The following is a 25656-nucleotide window of genomic DNA, read 5'->3' on the forward strand; positions in this document are numbered from 1 at the left end:
AAACCTAAGTACTTACTATATAGTAAGAGTCACGTGACTGAGAACCATTTTTGCTCTATCTATAAGAAAAAGGGCAAAAAATGCCCCTATATAACTACTAAATACTCTAATTACTTAAGTACTACTTACTTAGCTAGTTCTAAGCTATATGAGGTTTACTTAGTAATTAAAAAAGCTACTATTACTATAATTCCTACTATTACTATTAATGAGTAGCTATATTAAAGTACTACAAGTTAATATGAATCATAATAGCTCTACTACTGAAAACGTCTTGCAAATAGCTATAGAACTGGATATTAAAGTCCTAGTAATCCAGGAACTATAGGTAATAGCAAGAGATAGTAATAATCGGAAATATTATTCTATTATATACTTGAGCTATTATTAAATACTCCCGAATTATAGTACCTTGAGACCTAGAACCTTAATTTACGTAGCCCGTGAATTACAGGCTAGCCTAGCTTAAAACTTACTAAGTGATCCAGATTGCCTAATTATAGACTTAAGTCTAGGTATACTAAAAATGTAGCTAATTAATTTCTATAATACAATTCACCCAGAAGACCCTAATAGTATATTGACTATATTAAGAGAGGATATTTTACCTACTACTCTCTTTAATAGCTCTTTATTACTAGGCGATTTTAATATATATTATCCTTGGTGGGATTCCCTAAGGCCTTAAAGCAGTTATATAATCTATTTAATTAGCTATATAGAGAGCCATTCTCTAAGGCTATTAAATAAAATAGGGGAAGGTACCTTCTATAGATCTAATATATCTACTCCTTCCGTATTAGACTTAAGTTTTATTACTAGTAGAATAGTAACTAAGATTAAAGACTGGCAAGTGCTACCAGACTTAGGTTCTAATTACTTTGGGGTACTATTTACTATTAGTAAGTCGACTTATAGCTCTAGTTCTAATCCAGTCAGATTTAATACTAGGAAAGCGGACTGGGCTAAATTTACAAGCTATCTTATTATACATATACTAGTCTCTTTTAAGAATACTAGTGTGTTCGGTATACCAATCTCCGTATGTAATAGAACTCGTAGGTTAAAAGCACTAGCCTCCAAGCTACCCTTGAATAGACTAAATAGTCTAATTCGTTCCTCCTTGTATAGCTTGCAATATAAAAGGAGGTGCTTTGCATTCTCAGTCTTCCCACATTTGCATTTGTTATTAGACGCTATTTTTAGCCTATGTAAATAGGACTTTATATATCCGTGGCCTAGCTTTAATTGGAAGAAGGCACTAGCTAGTAGCCTTAAAGTTCCTAAAGGTAGCTGTATTTTCTTGGATACTTTCCACGGATATATATTACTATATGATTCTAGCTGGGTCTTCGGTTTAGTATAAGATTCTAAAAGTAGTCTATACTCTTGTTTCTTAACTTTATTGATTTGGACCCCTAGGAAAGCAAAGGAGGTTTTTACTGATTCGGGGTCACCTGATATAGGGGAAGTAGTACCTATTTTAGCTAGTATATCTGCTTCTTCGTTCCTAATTATATCTGTGTGGCCTGGGACCCAGATTAGTTCTATACTAGCTCCTTTAGCTATAAGGGCTTTAGTGGCTAGTATAGCTCTAATCTGTTGACTTTGTCCCGGCTTATTAGAAGGAGTTTTTAATCTTAGTAAACCAGCTTGGTTATCTGTATAGATATTATAAAGCTCCCCTCTCTTTGCTTTACTACTAGCGTATTCAATAGCTCTAGTAACGCCTTCTAGTTCTCTATTATAGACTATAGCACTAGTACCTATATTCTGGCTTTCTCTATGTTTAGCTACGACCGGTATATAGGGAGTTTCGTGACTATAGACTACGAGTCCTAGGCCTATTCCGATTCCTTTTTGAGTTTGAGATCCATCTATATATATAGATAATATAGAGCTATTATTATATAAAGTCTTTAAATAGAGATTATGTAATATAGCAGTCTCTTCCTTAGGCTATCTTAATATAGTGATTTTATAAGGTACTTCTCTGTTCCAGGGAGCAAAGTAAAAGTGTCTTATAGTCTCTAAGTCCTTAGGGACTATAAGTTCCTTAATAGAATCGACTATAATTTCAATTTGGGACATTTTAGCCGTATAATCTCGAACTAGATCTGTATTTAGACTATAAATAGAGTCTATATCAGAGTCTACTAATTCTAATTGCTTAGATCTTTGGAAGGACTTCTCAAACTCTAGTCTAATAGGATAATTTAGACTTAATTTAAGGATACGGAGGGCATATCGGCGACGACTATGGTTTAGCCTTATAATAGGTGGAAGTAAAGCTGATTCGACCTCCATAGGAATAATAGGAGCCGTTTTAAATACTCCTAAAGTTTTCCTTAAAGCTAGGTTCTGAATAGCTTGTAAAGGCCTAATTTGAGCTTTATTTTCGGTCTTCCACCATAGTAAGGAACCATAGTCTATTATACTAGTAACACAGGCTAAATATAGCTGTCTAATTACAAATGGGGATAAACCACGTGATATATTCGTAAGTCTCTGAACCCTATAAAAGGCTTGTTTTGCTTTAGAAGTCCTATAAGCTATATGTTCCTTAAATCTGAGATTCTCGTCGAAATACATTCCTATCCACTTAACTACTTTACTAGGGGAAACTAGTTCCCCATTAGGTAGTTTTAAGCTAGGTTTGTTCTTGGAATTATCGAAGTGAATGAGCTCAGTCTTATCTATATCGAAGCTAATAGCATTTTTATTCCCTAGATCGACTATATCCTTTACTTCCCGCTCTAAAGTCTTAATATTCTTTTTAAGGCTATTAGAAGCAGTAGTAAGGGTTATATCGTCTAAATAGGACTTAAAACTGACGTTTACTGATTTAAATAGATCTCGGATATAGATCAGGAACAATATAGGTAATATAGGACTCCCTTGTGGAATGCCAGTAAGTATAGACTTAAATGCTTCTATGCTATTATCAAAAGCTAGTCTTAATACTCGGTTATCTAGGAACGACGATACCCAGAGAATAAGGCTAGTGGGTAGTAATAAACTAATCATGATCTGTAATAGCCTATTCTTGGACACGTGATCGAAGGCACCTTTGACATCTAGGAAGAGAGTAGTAGTTTTCAGCTTATAGGACTTATTAGTCTCTACTTCATTCTGTAGTAATAAAGCAGTGTCAATAGCTGACTTATGTAGCCTACCTCCCATTTGGGAAGGGTATAATAGGTTACTAGTCTCGGCTAAATAACTAAGTCTCTTAGCTAATATTCTCTCAGAAACCTTCCCTAAGCAATTAAGTAAGGAAATAACTCGATATGCTTTAGGTAGGGAATAGTTTGGTTTTCCTGATTTCTTTAGAATAAAGCCAGTAGCTTGTTTCCAGACTTTAGGGTAGTACCCCTTATTAATAAATAAGGAATATAGCCTATAAAAAATGTCTGGAGCAGCTCTATAAGCGTGGACTATAATCTCTTGAGTAACTAAGTCTGGTCCTGGGGTTTTCCCCTTTATCTTAGAGGTGCATGCTTGTTCTAGCTCTATTTTGGATAGAATAGGCCAGTTCCACTTTAAACTAGGCCTATAGTTTATTAGGCTAATAGGCTCAGTATTAGGGGGTAGTGGGAAAAGCTCAGCTCTAAAGATATCACACTTCTCTTGGAAAGTCGACTTTAAATCGCTATTACTACTATTACTACTATTTCCACTATTACTACTTAAGATACTAGGGATCGGTTCGTATAAGGTATCTTTAGTGTATTTCATAGCTTTAAAAATCGACTGGGAGTCTTCATTCTCTAAGAACTTATTCCAATGCGCTAGCTTAGCGCCTTTAATAGCAATAAAGTAGGTAATTTATAACTATATTACCTTAAATATATCTAATTATTATATCTATTTTTCCTATTATATATACTACTGTTTTAGCTTGTTTTCTTACTAGGAAGAAAGAAAAACTCGAATATATATAATATATTTATATAATCCAAAACTATTTTAATTTATTTTTTATTTTGGAATATACTTAAAAGAAATTCTTATAACCTTGAGAATCTTTAACTTTATAACCTATAACTATTATACTAATAATACCTTTATAACCTATTAAGAATAATAAAATAGCCGAAGAACAGATTCCTTAAGTCGGTAAAATATAATAGCTAGTTCTTATAAGCTATAGTATTATCGAAAGCCTATAGATTAATAATATTAAAGTTTAGAGTATTAAAGGAGCTTGGGTAGTTATAGAAGGCCTACTAATACCAGAAAAGATAGCTATAATTACTGAATTTAATATAAATATCCTAGATAAGCTAAATAGTATATATAATAAGCTCTTAAAGTAGAAAACCTTTATTAGAAACGGAACTGGACTGGGATTAACTAAGGAGGAGCTAAAGAACTATTAAGCCAATAATAGAGAATTCGAGAATATTATTAAAGGCATTTCCAAAGGCAGATAAGAGAAGCTTAATAAGATTAAGACTATAGTAAATAGTCTTAATACTAAGGGACAGAATGGAATTATATTATATAATAAAGCTTTTGGCTAATATATTAATAATATCTATAATAATTTTAGTAAGAATATTTATAAGAAGTTGTATTTTCTTTTCAAGATAAAAGCTTTAGTATATGAAGTTATTTAGTTAATTAATAAAGCTACTTTAGAGTATATTAAGGATAAGAAGTATTGGAATACTAGTATATTTACTAAATCAGATATTACTAAGGTATTTAAGTATACTAAAGCTATTTTGGAATATAGAGAATTAGAGTTTAAGCTACTATTAGCTAATAACCTCAAAGCTAGATAGTATACCTTTAATACTTCCGGAATCCTAATTAAGGGAGTTTATAGTAATAAGCCTTTTCCTGCTTTCCGAGATAAGCTTAAAGAATAGGCCCCTATTATAATTTCAGCTTTGATTTAACCGGGCCTAGCTAAAAAAAAATAGAGCTAATTTAATAGAGCCTGGTAAGAAGACTACTAGTAAGACTAGTAGAACTAGTATAACTAGATAAAAAGAACCTAGTAAGAATAGAGAATAAGTTAAACCTAAAACTCCTAATAAATAGTAGAAATCTAAATACTAGACTAAATATAAAGTTAGTAAAATAGCAGAAAGTAAGGAGGAGCCCTCTATTTTAAAGGGAAAGATACTGTCTAAAAAGACTCCTATAACTATATTTTTTCCTTTTTTTTTTTTTTTCCTTTTAATATACTTTATTAGTTTAGAACTATATAGTACGGCTAGCTAGCTAGCATATATCTCAGTAGCTAATATACAGGCCCAAAATCCAATATAGGTATAATAAATAGTTGGGGACATATCCCTAGAATAAAAACTTAAGGAAATAAAGAAAATAAGTATAAATCGCAAATCCTCTCCTATTTCCTATTTCTCTTTTCCCCTATTCCCCTTCTCCTATTTCCTCCCCTATTTCCTCCCCTATTTCCTCCCCTATTTCCTCCCCTATTTCCTCTCCTATTTCCTCCCCTATTTCCTCCCCTATTTCCTTTTCTATTTCCACTTCCTTTACTTTCATGCTTTACTTAATATGCCATTTTCTTATATATATACTAGTTTCTTTTAAGAATACTAGTATATTTAATATCCCAATTTCCGTATATAATAGTAATTATAGGTTAAAAGCACTAGCTTCCAGGCTTCCTTTAAATAGACTAAATAGTCTAAAACGTTCCTTCCTATATAGTATATAATATAGAAGGAAGTGCTTTATATTCTCAGTTTTACTATATTTATATTTATTATTAGATACTATTTTTAGCCTATATAAATAGGACTTTAAATATCCGTGGCCTAGCTTTAGCTAGAAGAATGCACTAGCTATAGGCCTAAGTATTCCTATAGGTAGGTTTATTTTTCTGAATACTTTCTACGAATATATATTACTATATAATTCTAGCTAGGTTTTCGGTTTAGTATAAGATTCTAAAAGTAGTCTATACTCTAGTTTCTTAACTTTATTAATTTCAATCCCTAGGAAAGCAAAGGAGGTTTTTACTAATTCAGGTTCTAATATAGGAGAAGTAGTACCTAGCTTAGCTAGTATATCTGCTTCTTTGTTTCCTATTATATCCGTATGCCCTGGAACCCAGATTAGTTCTATATTAGCTCCTTTAGCTTTAAGGGCTTTAGTAGCTAATATAGCTCTAATCTATTGACTTTGACCGGGCTTATTAGAAGGAGTTTTTAGTCTTAGTAAACTAGCTTAGTTATTTATATAGATATTAAAAAGCTCTCCTCTCTTTGCTTTACTACTAGCATATTTAATAGCCCTAGTAACGCCTTCTAGTTCTCTGTTATAGACTATAGTACTAGCTCCTATATTCTGGCTTTCTCTATATTTAGCTATAACCGGAATATAAGGAGTTTTATAACTATAAACCACGAGCCCTAGGCCTACTCCGATTCCTTTTTTAGTTTGAGATCTATCTGTATATATAGATAGTATAGAGCTACTATTATATAAAGTCTTTAGGTAGAAATTATATAATATAGTAGTCTCTTCCTTTGGCTCTTTTAATATAGTAATTTTATAAGGCACTTCTCTATCCCAGGAAGCAAAATAGAAGTATCTTATAGTCTCTAGATCTCTAGGGTCTACTAGATTACTAATAGAATTTACTATAGTTTCTATTTAAGACTTTTTAGCCAAGTAATCTCGCTTTAGATTAGTATTTAGACTATAAATAGAGTCTATATCAGATTCTATTACTTCTAAATCTCTAGATCTTTAGAAGAACTTCTCGAACTCTAGTCTAATAGGGTATTTTAGACTTAGTTTAAGGATACGGAAGGCATATTAATATCGACTATAGTTTAGCCTTATAATAGGTGGAACTAAAGCTAATTCGACCTCTATAGGAATAATAGGAGCAGTTTTAAATACTTCTAGGGTTTTTCTTAGGGCTAGGTTTTGAATCGCCTATAAAGGCCGAATTTGAGCTTTACTTTTAGTCTTCTACTATAGTATAGAACTATAGTCTATTATACTAGTAATATAGGCTAAATATAGCTATCTAATTACAAAAGGGAATAAGCTACGTAATATATTCATAAGTCTTTATACCCTATAAAAGGCTTGTTTTGCTTTGGATACCCTATAGGCTATATATTTCTTAAATCTGAGATTTTCATTAAAATATATTCCTAGCCATTTAACTACTTTACTAGGGGAAACTAGTTCCCTATTAGGTAGTTTTAGACTAGGCTTATTTTTGGAATTATTAAAATAAATAAGCTCTGTTTTATTTATATTAAAGCTAATAGTATTCTTTTTCCCTAAGTTAACTATATTCTTTACTTCCCGTTCTAGGGTCTTTATATTCTTTTTAAGACTTTTAGAAGTAGTAATAAGGGATATATTATCTAAATAGGATCTGAATTTAATATTTGCTAACTTAAATAAGTCTCGGATATAAATAAGAAATAATATAGGAGATATAGGGCTACCTTATAGAATACTAGTAAATATAGACCTAAATACTTCTATACTATTATTAAAAGCTAGTTATAATACTCGGTTATCTAGGAATAATAATACCTAGAGAATAAGGCTAGTAGGTAATAGTAAACTAATTATAATCTGTAATAGCCTATTCTTGGATATATAATTAAAGGTGCCTTTAATATCTAGGAAGAGAGTACTAGTTTTTAGCTTATAGGACTTATTTAATTCTACTTTATTTTATAATAGTAAAGTAATATTAATAACTGACTTATAGAGCCTATCTCCTATTTGGGAGTAGTATAGTAGATTACTAGTCTCGACTAAATAGCTAAGTCGCCTAGCTAGTATTTTCTCAGAAACCTTCCCTAAGTAATTAAGTAGGGAAATAACTTAATATACTTTAGGTAGGAAATAGTTTAATTTCCCTGATTTCTTTAGAATAAAGCTAGTAGCTTGTTTCTAGACTTTAGGATAGTATCCCTTATTAATAAATAAGAAGTATAGCCTATAAAAGATATCTGGAGAAGCTTTATAAGTATGAACTATAATCTCTTAAGTAACTAAGTCTAGTCCAGGGGTTTTCCCTTTTATCTTAGAAATACAGGCTTATTCTAGCTCTATTTTAGATAAAATAGGCTAGTTCCACTTTGAGCTAGGCCTATAGTTTATTAGACTAATAGGTACTATAATAGAAGACTTTACTAATAGAATAGTAGAAGCAGCTAGTAATAGTATTCCAAAATCTACTACTAGTCCGTATTCTAAACCCTAGTAAAATAAGGACTTAAAGACCTTATGTAAATTAATACTATACTATAGCCATAAGTCTAAAGCTTTAGGGTATACTTTCTATAAATAAGAACTCCAAAATACAAAAAATACCTATTTTAATACTATTAAGAATACTAAGCTAGTATACTAGAATAAGTTCTTAGAGAATAAAGACTTCTAGTCGATTTTTAAAGCTATGAAATATACTAAAGATACTATATATTAACCTATTCCTAGTATCTTAGATAATAGTTTAAATAAGCTAAAATCGACTTTCTAAGAGAAGTATAATATCTTTAGAACTATACTTTTCCTATTCCCTCCTACTAATAGGTCTAGTTTATGATTTCCAGGTATACTAGTAAGTGGAAAGGGTATATTCTTAAGGCTATTAATAAGGTAGCTTGTAAATTTAGCCCAGTCCGCTTTCTTAGTATTAAATCTGACTGGATTAGAACTAGAGCTATAAGTCGACTTACTAATAGTAAATAGAACCCCGAAGTAATTAGAACCTAAGTCTAGTAGTACTTGCCAGTCTTTAATCTTAGTTACTATTCCACTAGTAGTAAAACTTAAGTCTAATACGGAAGAAATAGACATATTAGGTCTATAGAAAGTACCTTCCCCTGGTTTATTTAATAGCCTTAGAGAATAGTTCTCTATATAGCTAATTAAATAAACTGCATAACTGCTTTAAAGTTTAAGGGAATCCAATTAAGGATAATATATATTAAAATCACCTAGTAATAGAGAGCTATTATAGAGAGTAGTAGGTAAAATACTTTCTCTTAATATAGTTAATATATTATTAGAGTTTTCTAGGTAAATTATATTATAGAAATTAATTAGCTATATTTTTAGTATACCTAGACTTAAGTCTATAATTAAGTAATTAGGATTACTTAGTGAGTTTGAGGCTAGACTAGCTTATAGTTTGCGAGCTATATAAAATAGGGTTCTAGGCCTTAGGGTACCGTAATTCGGGAGTATTTAGAAATAGCTAGAGTATATAATAGAATAATATTTCTGATTATTATTATTCCTTACTATTACTTATAGTTCCTGGATTACTAGGACTTTAATATCTAGTTCTATAGCTATTTATAAGACGTTTTTAGTAATAGAGCTATTATAATTCATATTAACTTATAGTACTTTAATATAGCTACTTATTAATAGTAATAGTAGGAATTATAGTAGTAGTAGCTTTTTTAATTACTAAGTAAACCTTATATAGCTTAGAACTAGCTAAATAAATAGTACTTAAGTAATTAGAGTATTTAGTAATTATATAAGGGCATTTTTTGCCCTTCTTCTTATAAATAAAGCAAAAATAGTTCTCAGTTACGTGACCCTTACTATATAGTAAGCACTTAGGTTCCTTTTTATAAATAGAATCTAAGTGCCCGTATCCTATATACCTAGTATACTATATAGTACTAGAAATAATATAGTATTTTACTATTTTAGTAAAGATCCCGGCTATAAGGAGTTTATTTTTAATAGCTCTATTAGCTTAAATCTCGGTAGGGAATACTACTATTACTAAACCGGCTCGCTAGAGGCCTAAGTCTCTTTTTTCCTTAGAAGTAGCCTAATAGGGCTAGCTAATAAGCTCTAGTTCCTTATTAAAGGTCTTGATTTCTTCTAGGACTAAGTCTATTTCTTCGGGTATATTAAACTTATAAATAGATAGACTATAGATAATAACTTTATATTAAGGTTCTTCTTTTTATATACTTATAACTAAGGGAAGTATTCTCTTTATAATAGCTTAATTTTGAATCAGAAAGTCAGAGTTAAATTCGGGAGTAGTATTAACTATAATATTATTTTTTAAGGAAAGAGAAACTATAGAAATTACTAGTTCCTTAATTCCCTTAGAGCAGAAAGTAGTATTAAGCGAATTACAAGTAGAAATAGCAGAGAACGAGCTAGCCTGCTCTATATAAGCTAGTAGGAAGGTACTTTTCCTAGAGAGGGCTATAGATTTCGAGCTAGTATTACGAGTACTAGAACTACTAGTATTACGGGTACTAAGTAGTTTATTAGTATTACAAGTACTACTATTACTAATAAGTATACTAGGGCCTTTTCCTCCCTGATTTTTGGACTTAGTATATAATACTATAGTCTAGTCCTTTTCCGAGTAAGATTATGGTTCTTGAGTAGTGATTTTAGCCCAAGTAGGCTTTTCGGAAGTAGTTTTAGCTTGAGTAGCTAGTTTGGCTTGAGTTCTTAACTAAATTTTAATCCGTTTAGTGGTATTTTTGAGGTTCGCTACCTGGGAGGCTAGTAAAATACTAGTATAGCGGATATGGCCGAATTTAGTATATTCTCTAAAGATTTCTACTAAATCTAGTAGTCGAGATTACTAGTCATATAATGGAGTAATAGTAATAGCTTTAACTATTAAGTCCCGGGCTTAATAAATTAGTAATTTAGCTTTATTTAAAGCTTAATTCTAATATTAGTAGTAGTTTCCGTGGTTTTGGTATTTCTTATTAATATTACTATTAATATTACTCAAGCTAGGGCCACGCTTTAGCCCGTTCTAGAGGCGGCTCAGTTAAGCCGTACTAGCTAAATTAGGCTAAGGAAAAGGGGCTGCGAGTTCGTCTAAAGAGATGGGATTTATAGCTAAATCGAATGCGAATTAAGCTCCCTGGCTGAACCGAGCTAGTAGGGAGCTAGTGGGTAGGTCTAGCTATTTACTAGGGCTCTCTGGAAGCTCTCCGAGCTCTTAAAAGTTAATGGGAGGAGGGCTAGAGCCCGGGGGATTAGGGGGGGCCATTTAGCCTGTTCTAGCTCTACTTATAGTAGGTTCTAGAGCCTGGGGCCAAAGGGCTGAGGTGTATTGAGTGAGTTCTGAAGGTGGGTAAAGTGTGGGTGTGAAAGTAAAAGAGGTAAAAAACCGGAAAAAAAGTTGTTATAGAAATAGGTTAATACTATAGCTATAAAGAAGTACTTTAGAGGAAACTTTCCTAAGAAATAAGGAAAAAAGAAAACTAAATCTTAAATATTAATAATTTTAGCTATAATAAAAAAAAGGTATATTACTTTATATAATTATTTAAATAAGATTAATATAGCTAGAAATAGGGACCTTAGAGATATATAATAAACTTAGTAATACCGGATTAGATTATAATTTCCTTAATAATAATTAGGTTTAAAGCCGGGGCTTTATTACCTTAGCTAAATATAACTAAGAATTTATAATCTTTTATAAGAACTAATTTAAGATCTATTAAGCCTATAATCTTAAGATATTTATTATAAATAATTATAGTAAAATGCATTCTTTTAAGCTCCGGTTCTATAGGTATAAGAATATTAGCTTTTATAGCCTTGTTTTTAGTATGGAATTTTATAAAATAATTCTTATATAATATATAAATTATATTAAGAAATAATAAATATATATATTTATATAGCCTAATAATATTAAGATTCTAATACTAAAAGAATTTGGTAAGGAGCTTAACTAGTATCCTAAGCTAGTATTTTAAATCTTATTCTTAACTAAAAGTAAATATAATTATCCTAGATAATAGGCTTTATATATTTATAATAATTACTAGATCTTTACTTTATTATATAGTTCTAATAATACTAAATAGGAGTTTTTAATATAGCAAATTAATACTTTCCGAAAAGAAGCCTTAGAAATATCTATTTATCTCCAGAATAATAAATATAAAGATTTCTTAGAGATTTTTGACTCTAATAAAGCTTTAGAATTTCCTAATCTTAGTAGTATTAAATACTTTATTAATATAAATAGTATAGTTCCATATAGGCCTTTATATAATCTATTAGAGACCTAACTAGAAGTATTATATTTGTATTTATAGGATATATTTTATAAATATTAGATAAGGCCTAGTAAAAGCCTAGTAGGAATATTTATTCTTTTTATTCCCAAGAAAAATAAAGAACTATACCTTTATATTAATTATTATAAACTTAACTAAGTTATAATTAAAAATCGGTATTTGCTTTCTCTTATTAATAAGACTCTTAACTAGCTCCGAGAAGCTAAGATCTTTATAAAGCTAGATTTCAAGAATATATATTATTAGGTAAGAATTTATAAAGAATATGAGTAGAAAATAGCTTTTAGGACTTACTATTCGTTCCGTTACTATTAGGGACGAATTTTCGGGGCCGGAATAACTATTATTCCGGAGGAATACCAAAACTACGATTTGATATTTATATGTAAACAAACTACCTAATTGATTAATTATACTATAACTATGATGCCAAACGATACTATTTTTGATTCTACTAATAAAGGGACCCTTTGGCCTAATAAGGATCTACTGCGGAAGCAGGGGAGTGCTTTTAAGCCAATGCAATTACCCCAATTCGGCTGGGAAATTACCTTACCTGAAGACGTCTCTCTAGATAATCCTATTATTTTATTTACTATATACTATACTCCCGAAATCCTTGATTTAATAGTCGAGAAGACAAATAATTATATGCGAAAACCTCAAGACGAATCCTCCCCTTATATACGAGCAAATAATTAGTATCTAATATGCCGTAGAGAGATTTATATCTACTTTGCGATTCGGATATATATGACCTTGTATATGGACAGTGAGATTACAGACTACTAGGTAATAAAAGATATAATATTAGAGTACCCGATTACGAAGTATTTGGGTAGAAATCGGTTTCAGGAACTCTATATATGTGTATAATTCCATGGAAATCAGGAATAAGGCCTATATGAGAAGGTAGTCTCCGTTTTCCTGTTCCTTTTATCTGAAACTAGCTAATAAACTACCGAGTAGGTTAAAGCTTTAAGTATATATATTCAAGCGGTTAATTTGAGGGTTTGGAAGCCTGGACGGGACTTGGTAGTTAACGAGATAATTATACGATTTGAAGGTCGATTAAAAGAGATAACTACTGTTTCAAACAAGCCCATACCTACAGGATATAAGGTCTGGGGAGTAGCTCAGAAGGGGTTCTTACTTGTATAGAACTGGTATATTCCTGGTTAAAAAAATGGTCCTGTGGGAGTATATACTCCTAGGGAGCTTGGTGGGACAATTAAGGCTGGAAATGGTGGAAACAAGATACAAGCAGTAGTTCTGTACCTGATTAAAAGACTACCTAAGCCTCCTAAGGGCTCTGGCTATTACGTATACCTTGATAATCTCTTTGTTTCTACTCGTTTTGTCTAATATGTTTGCTTCCAAGGAGTTGCGATTACTGGGACTTGCAGGATAACTGGTAGGGTTATTCAGGAGCTTCTTGACCTTCAGAAATCGGATAAAAAGGATATAATCCCCTGGGGAGAGGCCTATTCTAGGTATATGTCTAATGGAGAAGTATATTATATTAGATAGAAAGATCAGGCCTTTGTTTTAATGATATCTTCCTTTATATTAGGTAACGAGCGTATTTTATGGCTAAGGAAGAGGCCTAAGGAGACTTCTTCTAAAGTAAAGACTATACGAATACCCTTTGGTAATCAGGCTATAAAGATACTCTCAATTCCTATAATTGCGGATAGATATAACTATTATATGGGAGTAGTTAACGAGTTTGATTACCTGACTACCCAGAACGCTGGTTTACGGTATATAGAGCGAGGAGGGCACTAAGTACTAGAGTACTGGCTACTTCGTATGGTTCTAGTCAATTGCTATTTACTAGCTTTATATAGCGATGTCCCTGAGCCTAGGGAAATAAGCTTCAGAAGCCAGTAGGATTTCAGGAGATAGCTAGTTAGTATTCTACTAGCTAAAGCCAAAAAACAACTTTTTTCCGGTTTTCTACCCCCCTTACTTTCACACCCACACTTCACCCACCCTCAGAACTCACTCAATACACCTCAGCCCTTTGGCCCCAGGCTCTAGAACCTACTATAAGTAGAGCTAGAACAGGCTAAATGGCCCCCCCTGACCCCCCGGGCTCCAGCCCCCCTCCCATTGACTTTCAAGAGCTCGGAGAGCTTCCAGAAGGCCCTAGCGAGGAACTAGAGCTACCCACTAGCTCCCCACTAGCCCGGTTTAGCCAGGGAGCTCAATTCGCATTCGATTTAGCTACAAATCCCATCTCTTCAGACGAACTCGCAGCCCCTTTTCCTTAGCCTAATTCAGCTAGTACGGCTCGACTAAGCCGCCTCCAGAACGGGCTAAAGCGTGGCCCTAGCGCGAGCGATATTGATAGTAATATTAATAAGGAATACTAAAACCACGGAAACCACTACTAATACCAAAATCAAGCTTCGAATAAAGCTAAATTACTGATTCGTCAAGCCCGGGACTTAATAGTCAAAGCCATTACTATTACCCCGTTATATGACTAGTAATCTCGACTACTAGATTTAGTAGAAATCTTCAGGGAATACACAGAATTCGGCCGTATCCGCCATACTAGTACTTTACTAGCTTTACAGGTAGCGAACCTCGAAAATGCCACTAAACGGATCGAAATTCAGTCAAGAACTCAAGCCAAGCTAGCTACTCAAGCTAAAACTACCTCCGAAAAGCCTACTTGGGCTAAAATCGCTACTCAAGAACCACAAACACACTCGGAATCACACTCGGAAAAGGACTAGACTTTAGTATTATATACTAAGTCTAAAAATCAGGGAGGAAAAGGCCCTAGTATACTTACTAATAGCGGTAGTGCTCGTGGCACTAATAAACCACCCAGTACACGTGACACTAGTGGTTCTGGTACTCGTAACACCAGATCTATAGCCCTCTCTAGGAAATGCACCTTCCTACTAGCTCATATAGAGCAGGCTAGCTCGTTCTCTCCTATTTCAACTCGCAATTCGCTTAATACTGCTTTCCGCTCTAAGGAAATCAAGGGACTAGTAATCTCTACGGTTTCTCTTTCCTCAAAGAGTAATATTATAGTTAATACTACTCCCGAATTCAACTCTGACTTTCTGGTTTAAAATCAAGCTATTATAAAGGGAGTGCTTCCCTTAGTTATAAGCATATAAAAAGGAGAACCTTGGTATAAAGTTATTATTCACGGTCTACCTATTCGTGAGTTCAATATACCCAAAGGAATGGACTTAGTCCTAGAAGAAATCAAGACCTTTAATAAGGAACTAGAGCCTATTAGCCAGCCCTATTAGGCTACTTCTAAGGAGAAAAGAGACTCAGGCCTCTAGCGAGCCGGTTTAGTAATAGTGGCATTCCCTACCGAGATTCAAGCTAATAGAGCTATTAAAAATAGACTCTTTATAGCCGGGATCTCTGCTAAAGTAATAAAATACCATACTATTTCTAGTACTATATAGTATACTAGATACGCAGGGTACGGGCACTTAGATTCTATTTGCAAAAAGGAACCTAAGTGCTTACTATATAGTGAGGGTCACGTGACTGAGAACCATTTTTGCTCTATCTATAAGAAGAAGGGTAAAAAATGCCCCTATATAACTACTAAATGCTCTAATTACTTAAGTACTGCCCACTCAGCTAGTTCTAAGCTATGTGAGGTTTACTTAGTAATTAAAAAAGCTACTACTATTATAATTCCTACTATTACTATTAATAAGTAGCTACGTCAAAGTACTACAAGTTAATGTGAATCGCAATAGCTCTACTACTGAAAACGTCTTGTAAATAGCTATAGAACTGGATATTAAAGTCCTAGTAATCCAGGAGCCTTGGGTAATAGCAGGGAATAATAATCGGGAATATCGTTCTATTATATACTCTAGCTATTTCCAAATACTCCCGAATTACGGTACCCTAAGGCCTAGAACCCTATTTTATATAGCTCGCGAACTGCAAGCTAGTCTAGCCTCAAACTCACCAAGTAATCCTGATTACTTAATTATAGACTTAAGTCTAGGTATACTAAAAATGCAGCTAATTAATTTCTATAATGCAATTCACCCAGAAGACCCTAATAGTATATTAACTATATTAAGAGAGAATATCTTACCTACTACTCTCTATAATAGCTCTCTATTACTAGGTAATTTTAATATATATTATCCTTGGTAGGATCCCCTTAAACCTCAAAGCAGTCATATAGTTCATTTAATTAGCTATATAGAGAACCATTTTCTAAGGCTATTAAATAAACCAGGGGAAGGTACCTTTTATAGACCTAATATATCCATTCCTTCCGTATTAGACTTAAGTTTTGCTACTAGTGGAATAGTAACTAAGATTAAAGACTGGCAAGTGCTACCAGACTTAGGTTCTGATTACTTCGGGGTTCTATTTACTATTAGTAAGTCGACTTATAGCTCTAGTTCTAATCCAGTCAGATTTAATACTAAGAAAGCGGACTAGGCTAAATTTACAAGCTACCTTATTAATAGCCTTGAGAATATGCTCTTTCCACTTACTAGTATACCTGGAAACTATAAACTAGACCTATTAGCAGAAGACTTTACTAATAGAATAGTGGAAGCAGCTAGTAATAGTATTCCAAAATCTACTACTAGTCCGTATTCTAAACCCTGGTGGAATAAGGACTTAAAGACCTTACGTAAATTAATACTATACTATAGCCATAAGTCTAAAGCTTTAGGATATACTCTCTATAAACAAGAACTCCAAAATGCAAAAAACACCTATTTTAATACTATTAAGAATACTAAGCTAGTGCACTAGAATAAGTTCTTAGAGAATAAAGACCCCCAGTCGATTTTTAAAGCTATGAAATATACTAAAGATACTATATATTAACCTATTTCTAGTATCTTAGATAATAGTTCAAATAAGCTAAAATCGACTTTCTAAGAGAAGTGTAATATCTTTAGAACTGTGCTTTTCCCACTACCCCCTATTACTAAGCCTACTAGTTTAATAAACTATAGGTCTAGCTCAAAGTGGGACTGGCCTATTTTGTCTAAAATAGAGCTAGAATAAGCCTGTACTTCTAAGATAAAGGGGAAAACCCCTGGACCAGACTTAGTTACTCAAGAGATTATAGTTCATGCTTATAGAGCTTCTCCAGATATCTTTTATAGGCTATACTCCTTATTTATTAATAAGGGATACTACCCTAAAGTCTGGAAACAAGCTACTGGCTTTATTCTAAAGAAATCAGGGAAACCAAACTATTCCCTACCCAAAGCATATCAAGTTATTTCCCTACTTAATTACTTAGGGAAGGTTTCTGAGAGAATACTAGCTAGGCGACTTAGCTATTTAGCCGAGACTAGTGACCTACTATACCACTCCCAAATAGGAGGTAGGCTCTACAAGTCAGCTATTGACACTGCTTTACTATTGCAAAATGAAGTAGAATTAAATAAGTCCTATAAGCTGAAAACTAGCATTCTCTTCCTAGATATTAAAGGCGCCTTCGATTACGTATCCAAGAATAGGCTATTACAGATTATGATTAGTTTATTACTACCTACTAGCCTTATTCTATGGGTATTATTATTCCTAGATAACCGAGTATTACGACTAGCTTTTAATAATAGTATCGAAGTATTTAGGTCTATACTTACTAGCATTCCACAAGGTAGCCCTATATCCCCTATACTATTCCTTATCTATATCCGAGACTTATTTAAGTTAGTAAATATCAAATTCAGATCCTATTTAGATAATATATCCCTTATTACTACTTCTAAAAGTCTAAAGAAAAATATTAAGACTCTAGAAAGAGAAGTAAAGAATATAGTCGATTTAGGGAAAAAGAATACTATTAGCTTTAATATAGATAAAACAAAGCTTATTTATTTTGATAATTCCAAAAATAAGCCTAGTCTAAAACTACCTAATAGGGAACTAGTTTCCCCTAGTAAAGTAGTCAAATAGCTAGGGATCTATTTTAATGAAAATCTCAGATTTAAGGAACATATAGCCTATAGGGCTTCCAAAGCAAAACAAGCCTTTTATAGGATATAGAGACTTACGAATATATCACGTGGCTTATCCCCTTTTGTAATTAGACAGCTATATTTAGCCTGTATTACTAGTGTAATAGACTATGGTTCTATACTATAGTGGAAGACTGAAAGCAAAGCTCAAATTCGGCCTTTACAGGTGATTCAAAACCTAGCCCTAAGGAAAACCCTAGGAGTATTCAAAACTGCTCCTATTATTCCTATAGAGGTTGAATTAGCTTTAGTTCCACCTATTATAAGGCTAAACCATAGTCGACGTTAATATGCCTTCCGTATCCTTAAACTAAGTCTAAAACACCCTATTAGACTAGAGTTCGAGAAGTTCTTCCAAAGATCCCGTAATTTAGAACTAGTAGAATCTGATATAAACTCTATTTATAGTCTAAATACCGATCTAAAGCGAAATCGCATGGCCAAAAAGTCTCAAGTAGAAACTATAGTGGACTCTATTAGTAATCTAATAGATCCTAAAGACCTAGAGACTATAAGACACTTTTATTTTGCCCCTTGGGATAGAGAAGTGCCTTATAAAATCACTATATTAAAAGAGCTAAAGGAAGAGACTGCTATATTATATAACTTCTATCTAAAGACTTTATATAATAATAGCTCTATACTATCTATATATATAGATAGATCTCAAACTGAAAAAGGACTTGGAGTAGGCCTAGGGCTCGTAGTTTATAGTTACGAAACTCCTTATATTCCGGTCGTAGCTAAATATAGAGAAAGCCAGAATATAGGAACTAGTACTATAGTCTATAATAGAGAACTAGAAGGCGTTACTAGGGCTATTGAGTATGCTAGCAGTAAAGCAAAGAGAGGGGAGCTTTTTAATATCTTTATAGATAACTAAGCTGGTTTACTAAGATTAAAAACTCCTTCTAATAAGCCAGGACAAAGTCAATAGATTAGAGCTATACTAGCTACTAAGGCCCTTAAAGCTAAAGGAGCTAATATAGAACTAATCTGGGTTCCAGGGCATATAGATATAATAAGGAACGAAGAAGCAGACAAACTAGCTAAGCTAGGCACTACTTCTCCTATATTAGAACCTGAATCAGTGAAAACCTCCTTTGCTTTCCTAGGGGTTGAAATTAATAAAGTTAAGAAACTAGAGTATAGACTACTTTTAGAATCTTATACTAAACCAAAAACCCAGCTAGAAGCATATAGTAATATATATCCGTGGAAAGTATCCAGAAAGATAAACCTACCTTCTGGAACATTTAGGTCCCTAGCTAGTGCCTTCTTCTAGCTAAAGCTAGGCTACGGATATTTAAAGTCCTATTTATATAGGCTAAATATAATATCTAATAATAAATACAAAGATCTGAGAATATAAAGCACCTCCTTTTATACTGTATGTCGTATATAAGGCGACGGAACGACTCAGACCTGTTTAGTCTATTTAAAGGGAGCTTAGAGAGCTAGTACTTTTAACTAGGACTACTATTACATACGCGGAAATTGGGATATAAATATACTAGTATTTCTTGAAAAAGAAACTAGTATATGTTATAAGAAAATGGGCATATTGAGCGAAGCGTGGGAATGAAGAAGTGGAAGAAGTGGAAGAAGTGGAAGAAGTGGAAATAAGGGAGAAATTGGGAGAAATAGGGGAGGAAATTAGGAGAAGGGGAATAGGAAAAAGGGAAAAGAAATAGGGGAGTAGGGGAGGAAAATTGCACGAAATAATCAAATCTTGATACATCGTGCCGATCGATTCGATCGCACTCAGAGTCATCGAATATACGTCCGGGTTTAAGGTTATATCCATCATTTATCAATCCCTGTATGGGGACTTTATTTTTGAATTCCTTTATTTCTTTTTTACTTATATTTAGCAAAAAAAAAAAAAAAAAAATACTAGCTAAAGCCCAGGACAGTGAGATCTGCCCAAAGAGAAGAATATTACAGATTAGCCAGGGAGCTAGTAAGATGCCTGTAGAAAAGTACGAGCAGATAAAGCTTAGTAAAATTGGGAAGTATGTGTATTATAAGGGACTAAGATATGGGGACCGGCTATAAAAACGAATTGCACTAGCTCAAATTGCGGCTAATCAGGGGCGAGAGAGCTATAGGAGAGATAGCTTCTATGGGTATAAGTAATACGATGTTCGCCTATATAAAAATCGTGGTTGTTTTAATGTATTTCATAGAGAGAGGTAGAATTGAAGTAATTGAGGGGGAAATCCAGCCCTCTAATTGGCCAGAATTAAGCGAAAACAAGTGTGTACGGACTAATTCGTCCCTGGCGGTAGCAGAACGGATAGTTATTTTAAATATCTTATAATATTTTTTGGGCTAGCTAATATACTAGCTATATTTTAAGTATATATTAATATTATACTTATAGGGCTCCTAGATTATTTCGTGGTTATTTATTTAGATAATATTCTTATTTACTCCCGAAATAAGAATAAATACTATAATTATATTTACTAGATACTTATTAGGCTATATAAAAATAACCTATTTTATAAACTTAGTAAATATGAGTTTAATATTAAGAAAGTCGAATTTTTGGGCTTCTTTATTAGAATAGAAGGTATTTATACGAATCCTAAATAGGTTTATAGTATTATTAAATAGCTAGAACTAGAATTATTTTATAATATTTAAGTATTTCTTGGATTTACTAATTTCTATTATAGGTTTATTTATTATTACTTTCAGGTAATTATAGGCTTAATAAATCTCTTAAAAGAAATAAAAAAGGGCCGGAAATCCGGTTTCTTTATATAGATAAATAAAGTAATTAAAAGCTTTAAGACTTTAAAAAAAGCTTTTATTATAATACCTATTCTAGTTTATTTTAACTTTTCTAAGAAAATTTATATTAAAACTAATATATTAAAATTCATAATTACTAGTATTATTTTATAATAAGTTAATTCTAGTAATAGCCCAAAAAAATACTAGTATCTAATAGTATTCTAGTTCCGGAAACTTTCTAGAGCCAAATATAACTATAATATTTATAATAGGAAATTACTTATAATTATTAAAGCCTTTAAATATTAGTATTATTATTTTAAAAAATTCAGGTTTATAATTAAGGTTATTATAGACTATAATAACCTCTAATACTTTATAGAAATAAAGTATCTAGAAAGCTATTAAGTATATTAGATAATATATCTTATAATATATAATTTTAATATTATTTATTATAAAAGTGCCTTAAACCTAGTAGATAGACCTAGTAAAAGACCTAATTATAAAAAAGGTCCTATTAATATAACTTGGCTTCTGACTTTTTAGAATAAGCTAAAAAGAGCTTTTATAGTTATAATTTAGAGATTCTTATAAATATTTAAAGAGTTCCCTCTTTAAAATAAGTATTATTTAATACTTACTATATTTATAATAGCTAAGAAGAAATATTTATTATAAAATAAGTAAATAGATTATCTTATAAATTCCTTAACTATAGAATTAGTTAAGAAATAAGATATAGGGAAATGCCTTAAAGGCTCTACTATTATAGCTAAGATAATAGGGATATTTATAACCATATTATTTAATAGAACTAAAAACTTTTTGGTTTCTCGAGTTTTTGAATTAGATAATTATAAATACCTAATTCTCTATATATAAATATATATAGCTACTAAAAGAGTTATAGTACTAGTCTCTTTATTTAAATCTCTTCTGAATATTATCTAGATAGCTTAAAGAAATAATTCTTAATATTAGAATATTATAAAATAGAGGCTTAGTAAGAAAAATACTAAGAGAAAAGAAATCTAGAAAAATAATTTGGGCCTACTTAGATACTATTTAAGAATTATTATACCTAATAATCCTGCTTTATATTAAGAAGTTATAAAGCTTTATTATAATAATCTAATAGCTAGATACTATAAAGTAGAAAAAACTCTCGAGCTTCTTAGAAAGTCCTAGTATTAGGAGAATATAAAAGAAAATATTTATAATTATTATTAAGAATATAATATTTACTAGAAAGTTAAGGCAAAGAGATATTTGCTATATAATCTATTTAATAGTTTACTATAGCCTGAGAGATTCTGGAATAAGATCTCTATAGATTTTATTACAGGTCTGCTATTATATAAGAACCCGGTAAAAGGTCCCGATTTTAATATAATTCTTATAATTATTAACTAGTATTCTAAAATAATAAGATATATTATATATTATAAGACTATTAATTCTCTAGAGCTTACTAAGATTATATAGGAATATGTTTTCTTGATTTTTAGCTTCTCTAATAGAATTATTTCTGACTAAGAAATAATATTTACTAGCTAGTTCTAGTTTACTTTCTGCTTTTATTTAATATATAAATAATATTTAAGTATAGCTTATTATTCTTAGATAAATAATTAGATAAAAAGACAAAACCAGGCCCTAAAATATTACCTAAGATATTATTATAATACCTAAAAAAAATAACTAGTTTAAGAAATTATTTTTTACGAAATTTATATATAATAACTTAAAATATTAGGTTTTATAAGATATATTTTTCTATATATATTACAAATACTATTCTTAATTTTTATAAAATCCTGAGAATAGAATTATAGGAAAGATACTAACTATATATAAGAGGCTAAAAACTCTTAAAGTAAAATAAAAAAAGCTTAAGGATTTATAATATTATATATAAAATAACCAGGAAACCTACTATAATAAGTACTAGTTAGCTAAATATTATTCTAAAAAAGCCTGAGTAATATTATTAATAAGAAATATTAAACTTAAAATAAGAAAGCTTAAGCTAAAATTTATAAATCTATTTAGGATTCTTAAATATATTAGTAATTTAGTATATAAGTTAGAATTACTAAATATATATAATTATTTATATTTAACTTTTTATATTTCTTTCTTTAAAAAATATATATAATTATTTATATTTAACTTTTTATATTTCTTTCTTTAAAAAATATATAATAAAAAAAAATTAGAAGCTATATTTATATTTTTCTAGAGAACTTCCGAAATTAGTAAATAATAATAAAAAATAAGAATAGAAAATAAAAGCTATTATTAATTACTAATAAAATAATAGAAATAAGAAGTAATAATATTTAATTAAATAGAAAGCCTGGCCTAAAGATTATAATACCTAGTTATTTACTTTCTCTAATCTTAAAAATTTTAAAAAACTTCTAAAATTATATAACTAAAATTATAACTTAAAATCCGAAACTATCTTTTAATAATTTCTTAAAATTAAAAAGAATTCTGAATTACTAAGAAAAAGGCTATTTAAAAAAAAAAGAGAACCTAAATAGCTAAAAAAAAGGCCCGGAATAATAATAGAGATATTTTTTCCCTAGGTTTTTTACTTATAAAAGTTTTCTAGGATTTTATTAAGGCTTATAAAAATTATATTTAAATTATTAGAAAAAGATTTAGAATTAAGAAAGATTTATTATAAGTAGACTAGCTATAGATATCTTAAATAAATAAACTCTAATTCCTATAAATTCCTAATTCCTAAAGCAAGAATACTAAATACTAGCCCTATTTAGGACTTAGTAAAGAATTAGCTAATACTTTCCGGAATCCGCTTATTTCTTAATAAGATATAGTTATACTATAATAATATTAGTATTAAGGATATTAAGAGAAATAAATAAGGAACTTATAATAGCTATATATGCCTTATAAAAGGCCCGAACTTCTAAAATCAGGTCCTAAATAGCTATAAATATTATATTATTAGTATTTAAAGTACTAGTAATAGACTATTTAGTAATCTTAGTAATAAGCTTAATAATAAGATTAATACCTTAAAGATAAATATTATAGTATTTCTTTAAAAAATTAGTAAATACCTAAATATATTAGAAAAAACTCACCTTTAAGATACTAACCTAAGTAATATTATTATCTATCTTATTAAAATAGGAAAAAAAATTCCAAAGCTTATTAGTATTCTTCTAGTTTTTAAAAACCTAATTAATAATATTATTCTTATTAGTATAATACTATTTAGAATATGCTTTAAGAAATTTCTTAAAGATTATAATAGTATTTTCCTAGAACTAGTAAGCTTCTAACAAGTAATAAGAAATCTGAAATTATATTAGCTTTAATAAATATTAAAGCTAAAGAACTTACTAATATATAAGACTTAAAACTTTTATTATAATAATTATAATTCTTCTTACCAGGTACTATAGTATATAAGATAAAGAAATTAATAAGCAAATACTTGAAATATTTCAAGTATTTACTAGTAATAGGAAAGAAGGCTATAAGATTACCTTTATACTTATTATTATATAGGCAAATAATAAAGCCAGAAGAAAATATTATGGAATTAATTAAAAATAATTAAAGAAGGCTTAGAGAAAAGTAAAAGAAAAGGCTAGAAAATAATAATAGAAAAAGTTATTATATATATAGTTATTAGAAAGGAAAAGAGTATATAATAATATAAAGAGATCCTTTTATAAAGGTAAAGAATTACCTGGATTAACTACTAGTTTTTATACTAGTTCTAATTAGAAACTAGTATAACTAATTAATATATGCTCCCAGAAGCCTATAAATAATCTCTAGGACCTCAGAAATATTTATATAGGTTTCTTATATAAATATTTATTAAATTCTTTCTATATAGCTATTTAGATTATTCTAATACGAGATCTAATAGGTAGTATTAATTTTATGGGGTAGTACCTTAGTATTTTAGATTAAGCTAATTAGAATACTTAGATTCTAAACAAAATCGCAATTACTAGCTAGCCCCTATACCTAGAATATAATTACTCTTCCTTTTTGCTTACTTAGCCCCGATCTAATTAGATAATTTTTATATTTATTATCTAGATTATATTAGTAAAACTACCTCCCAAAATACTAGAAGTTTATATTAATTAAATAATTAATTAATTAAATATTTACTAGGATAGATTAATAAATCTTGGGAATAAGATCCTAGGAAAGGAGTATAGTTATAATATATATAGGGTCGTATATAACTTAAGGGCATATAATAAACCTCGGATATTGCGGGTATTAATTAGGGAGATTAGTAGCTCTTTAATATCCTAACTAATTACTATTTATATTATATGTATTAGGCTTATAAATTACTAATTATATATATGCTATCGGGGCCTCCTATTTAGAGGAGGCTTCTCTGGACCTTATAAAAGAGACAGAGATTAGTTCTATACTAAATTTAATATTATAGTTTTATAATATACTAATTTATTCTATTATCTTATTACCTACTAATAAATACCTTATATTATATTTATATATTATATATTTCTAATAAACTAATACTAATTAGTTTATATATATAAATTAGAAAATAAAATCTTTTAAGCTAAAGAAATATCTAATAGCTTATAATAAAATTAATTTAATTTACCTTATATTAAAAAGAAAAATTATTTATTAATTTCATTAAAAAAGTATTTAATAGTCTAAAAAAGAAAATAGCTAGTTTTTATTAAAAACTAATAATTATTATATTAAAAAGAAGAATTATTTATTAATTTTATAAAAAAGTATTTAATAATCTAAAAGAAATCTAATTTTTATTTATTAATTAATTAATAAATAATTAA

The 25656-nt window shown here is 30.2% G+C and overlaps 3 protein-coding genes across 3 annotated transcripts; 2 read left to right on the forward strand and 1 right to left on the reverse strand.

Annotated features, from left to right (window-relative positions):
- Positions 1 to 9997: 9997 nt before the first annotated feature.
- Positions 9998 to 10594, reverse strand: K444DRAFT_529026 (uncharacterized protein; the record flags this gene model as incomplete). Its single annotated transcript, XM_024874769.1, has 2 exons — positions 9998 to 10307; positions 10467 to 10594. Coding segments are annotated over 2 exons (438 nt in total), but the record flags the coding sequence as incomplete, so codon positions are not given.
- A 2449-nt stretch (positions 10595 to 13043) lies between these two features.
- On the forward strand, positions 13044 to 13223 carry K444DRAFT_529469 (pea pathogenicity protein; the record flags this gene model as incomplete). Its single annotated transcript, XM_024874812.1, has 1 exon — positions 13044 to 13223. A coding segment is annotated over one exon (180 nt), but the record flags the coding sequence as incomplete, so codon positions are not given.
- Positions 13224 to 13592: 369 nt separating this feature from the next.
- K444DRAFT_529249 (uncharacterized protein) lies at positions 13593 to 13850 on the forward strand (the record flags this gene model as incomplete). The annotated part of the gene is made up of 1 exon (XM_024874791.1): positions 13593 to 13850. A coding segment is annotated over one exon (258 nt), but the record flags the coding sequence as incomplete, so codon positions are not given.
- Between the last annotated feature and the right edge of the window lie 11806 nt (positions 13851 to 25656).

The sequence above is a fragment of the Hyaloscypha bicolor genome (assembly GCF_002865645.1).
Source record: "Hyaloscypha bicolor E unplaced genomic scaffold K444scaffold_73, whole genome shotgun sequence".
In the NCBI taxonomy this organism is placed as follows: Eukaryota; Fungi; Ascomycota; class Leotiomycetes; order Helotiales; family Hyaloscyphaceae; genus Hyaloscypha; species Hyaloscypha bicolor.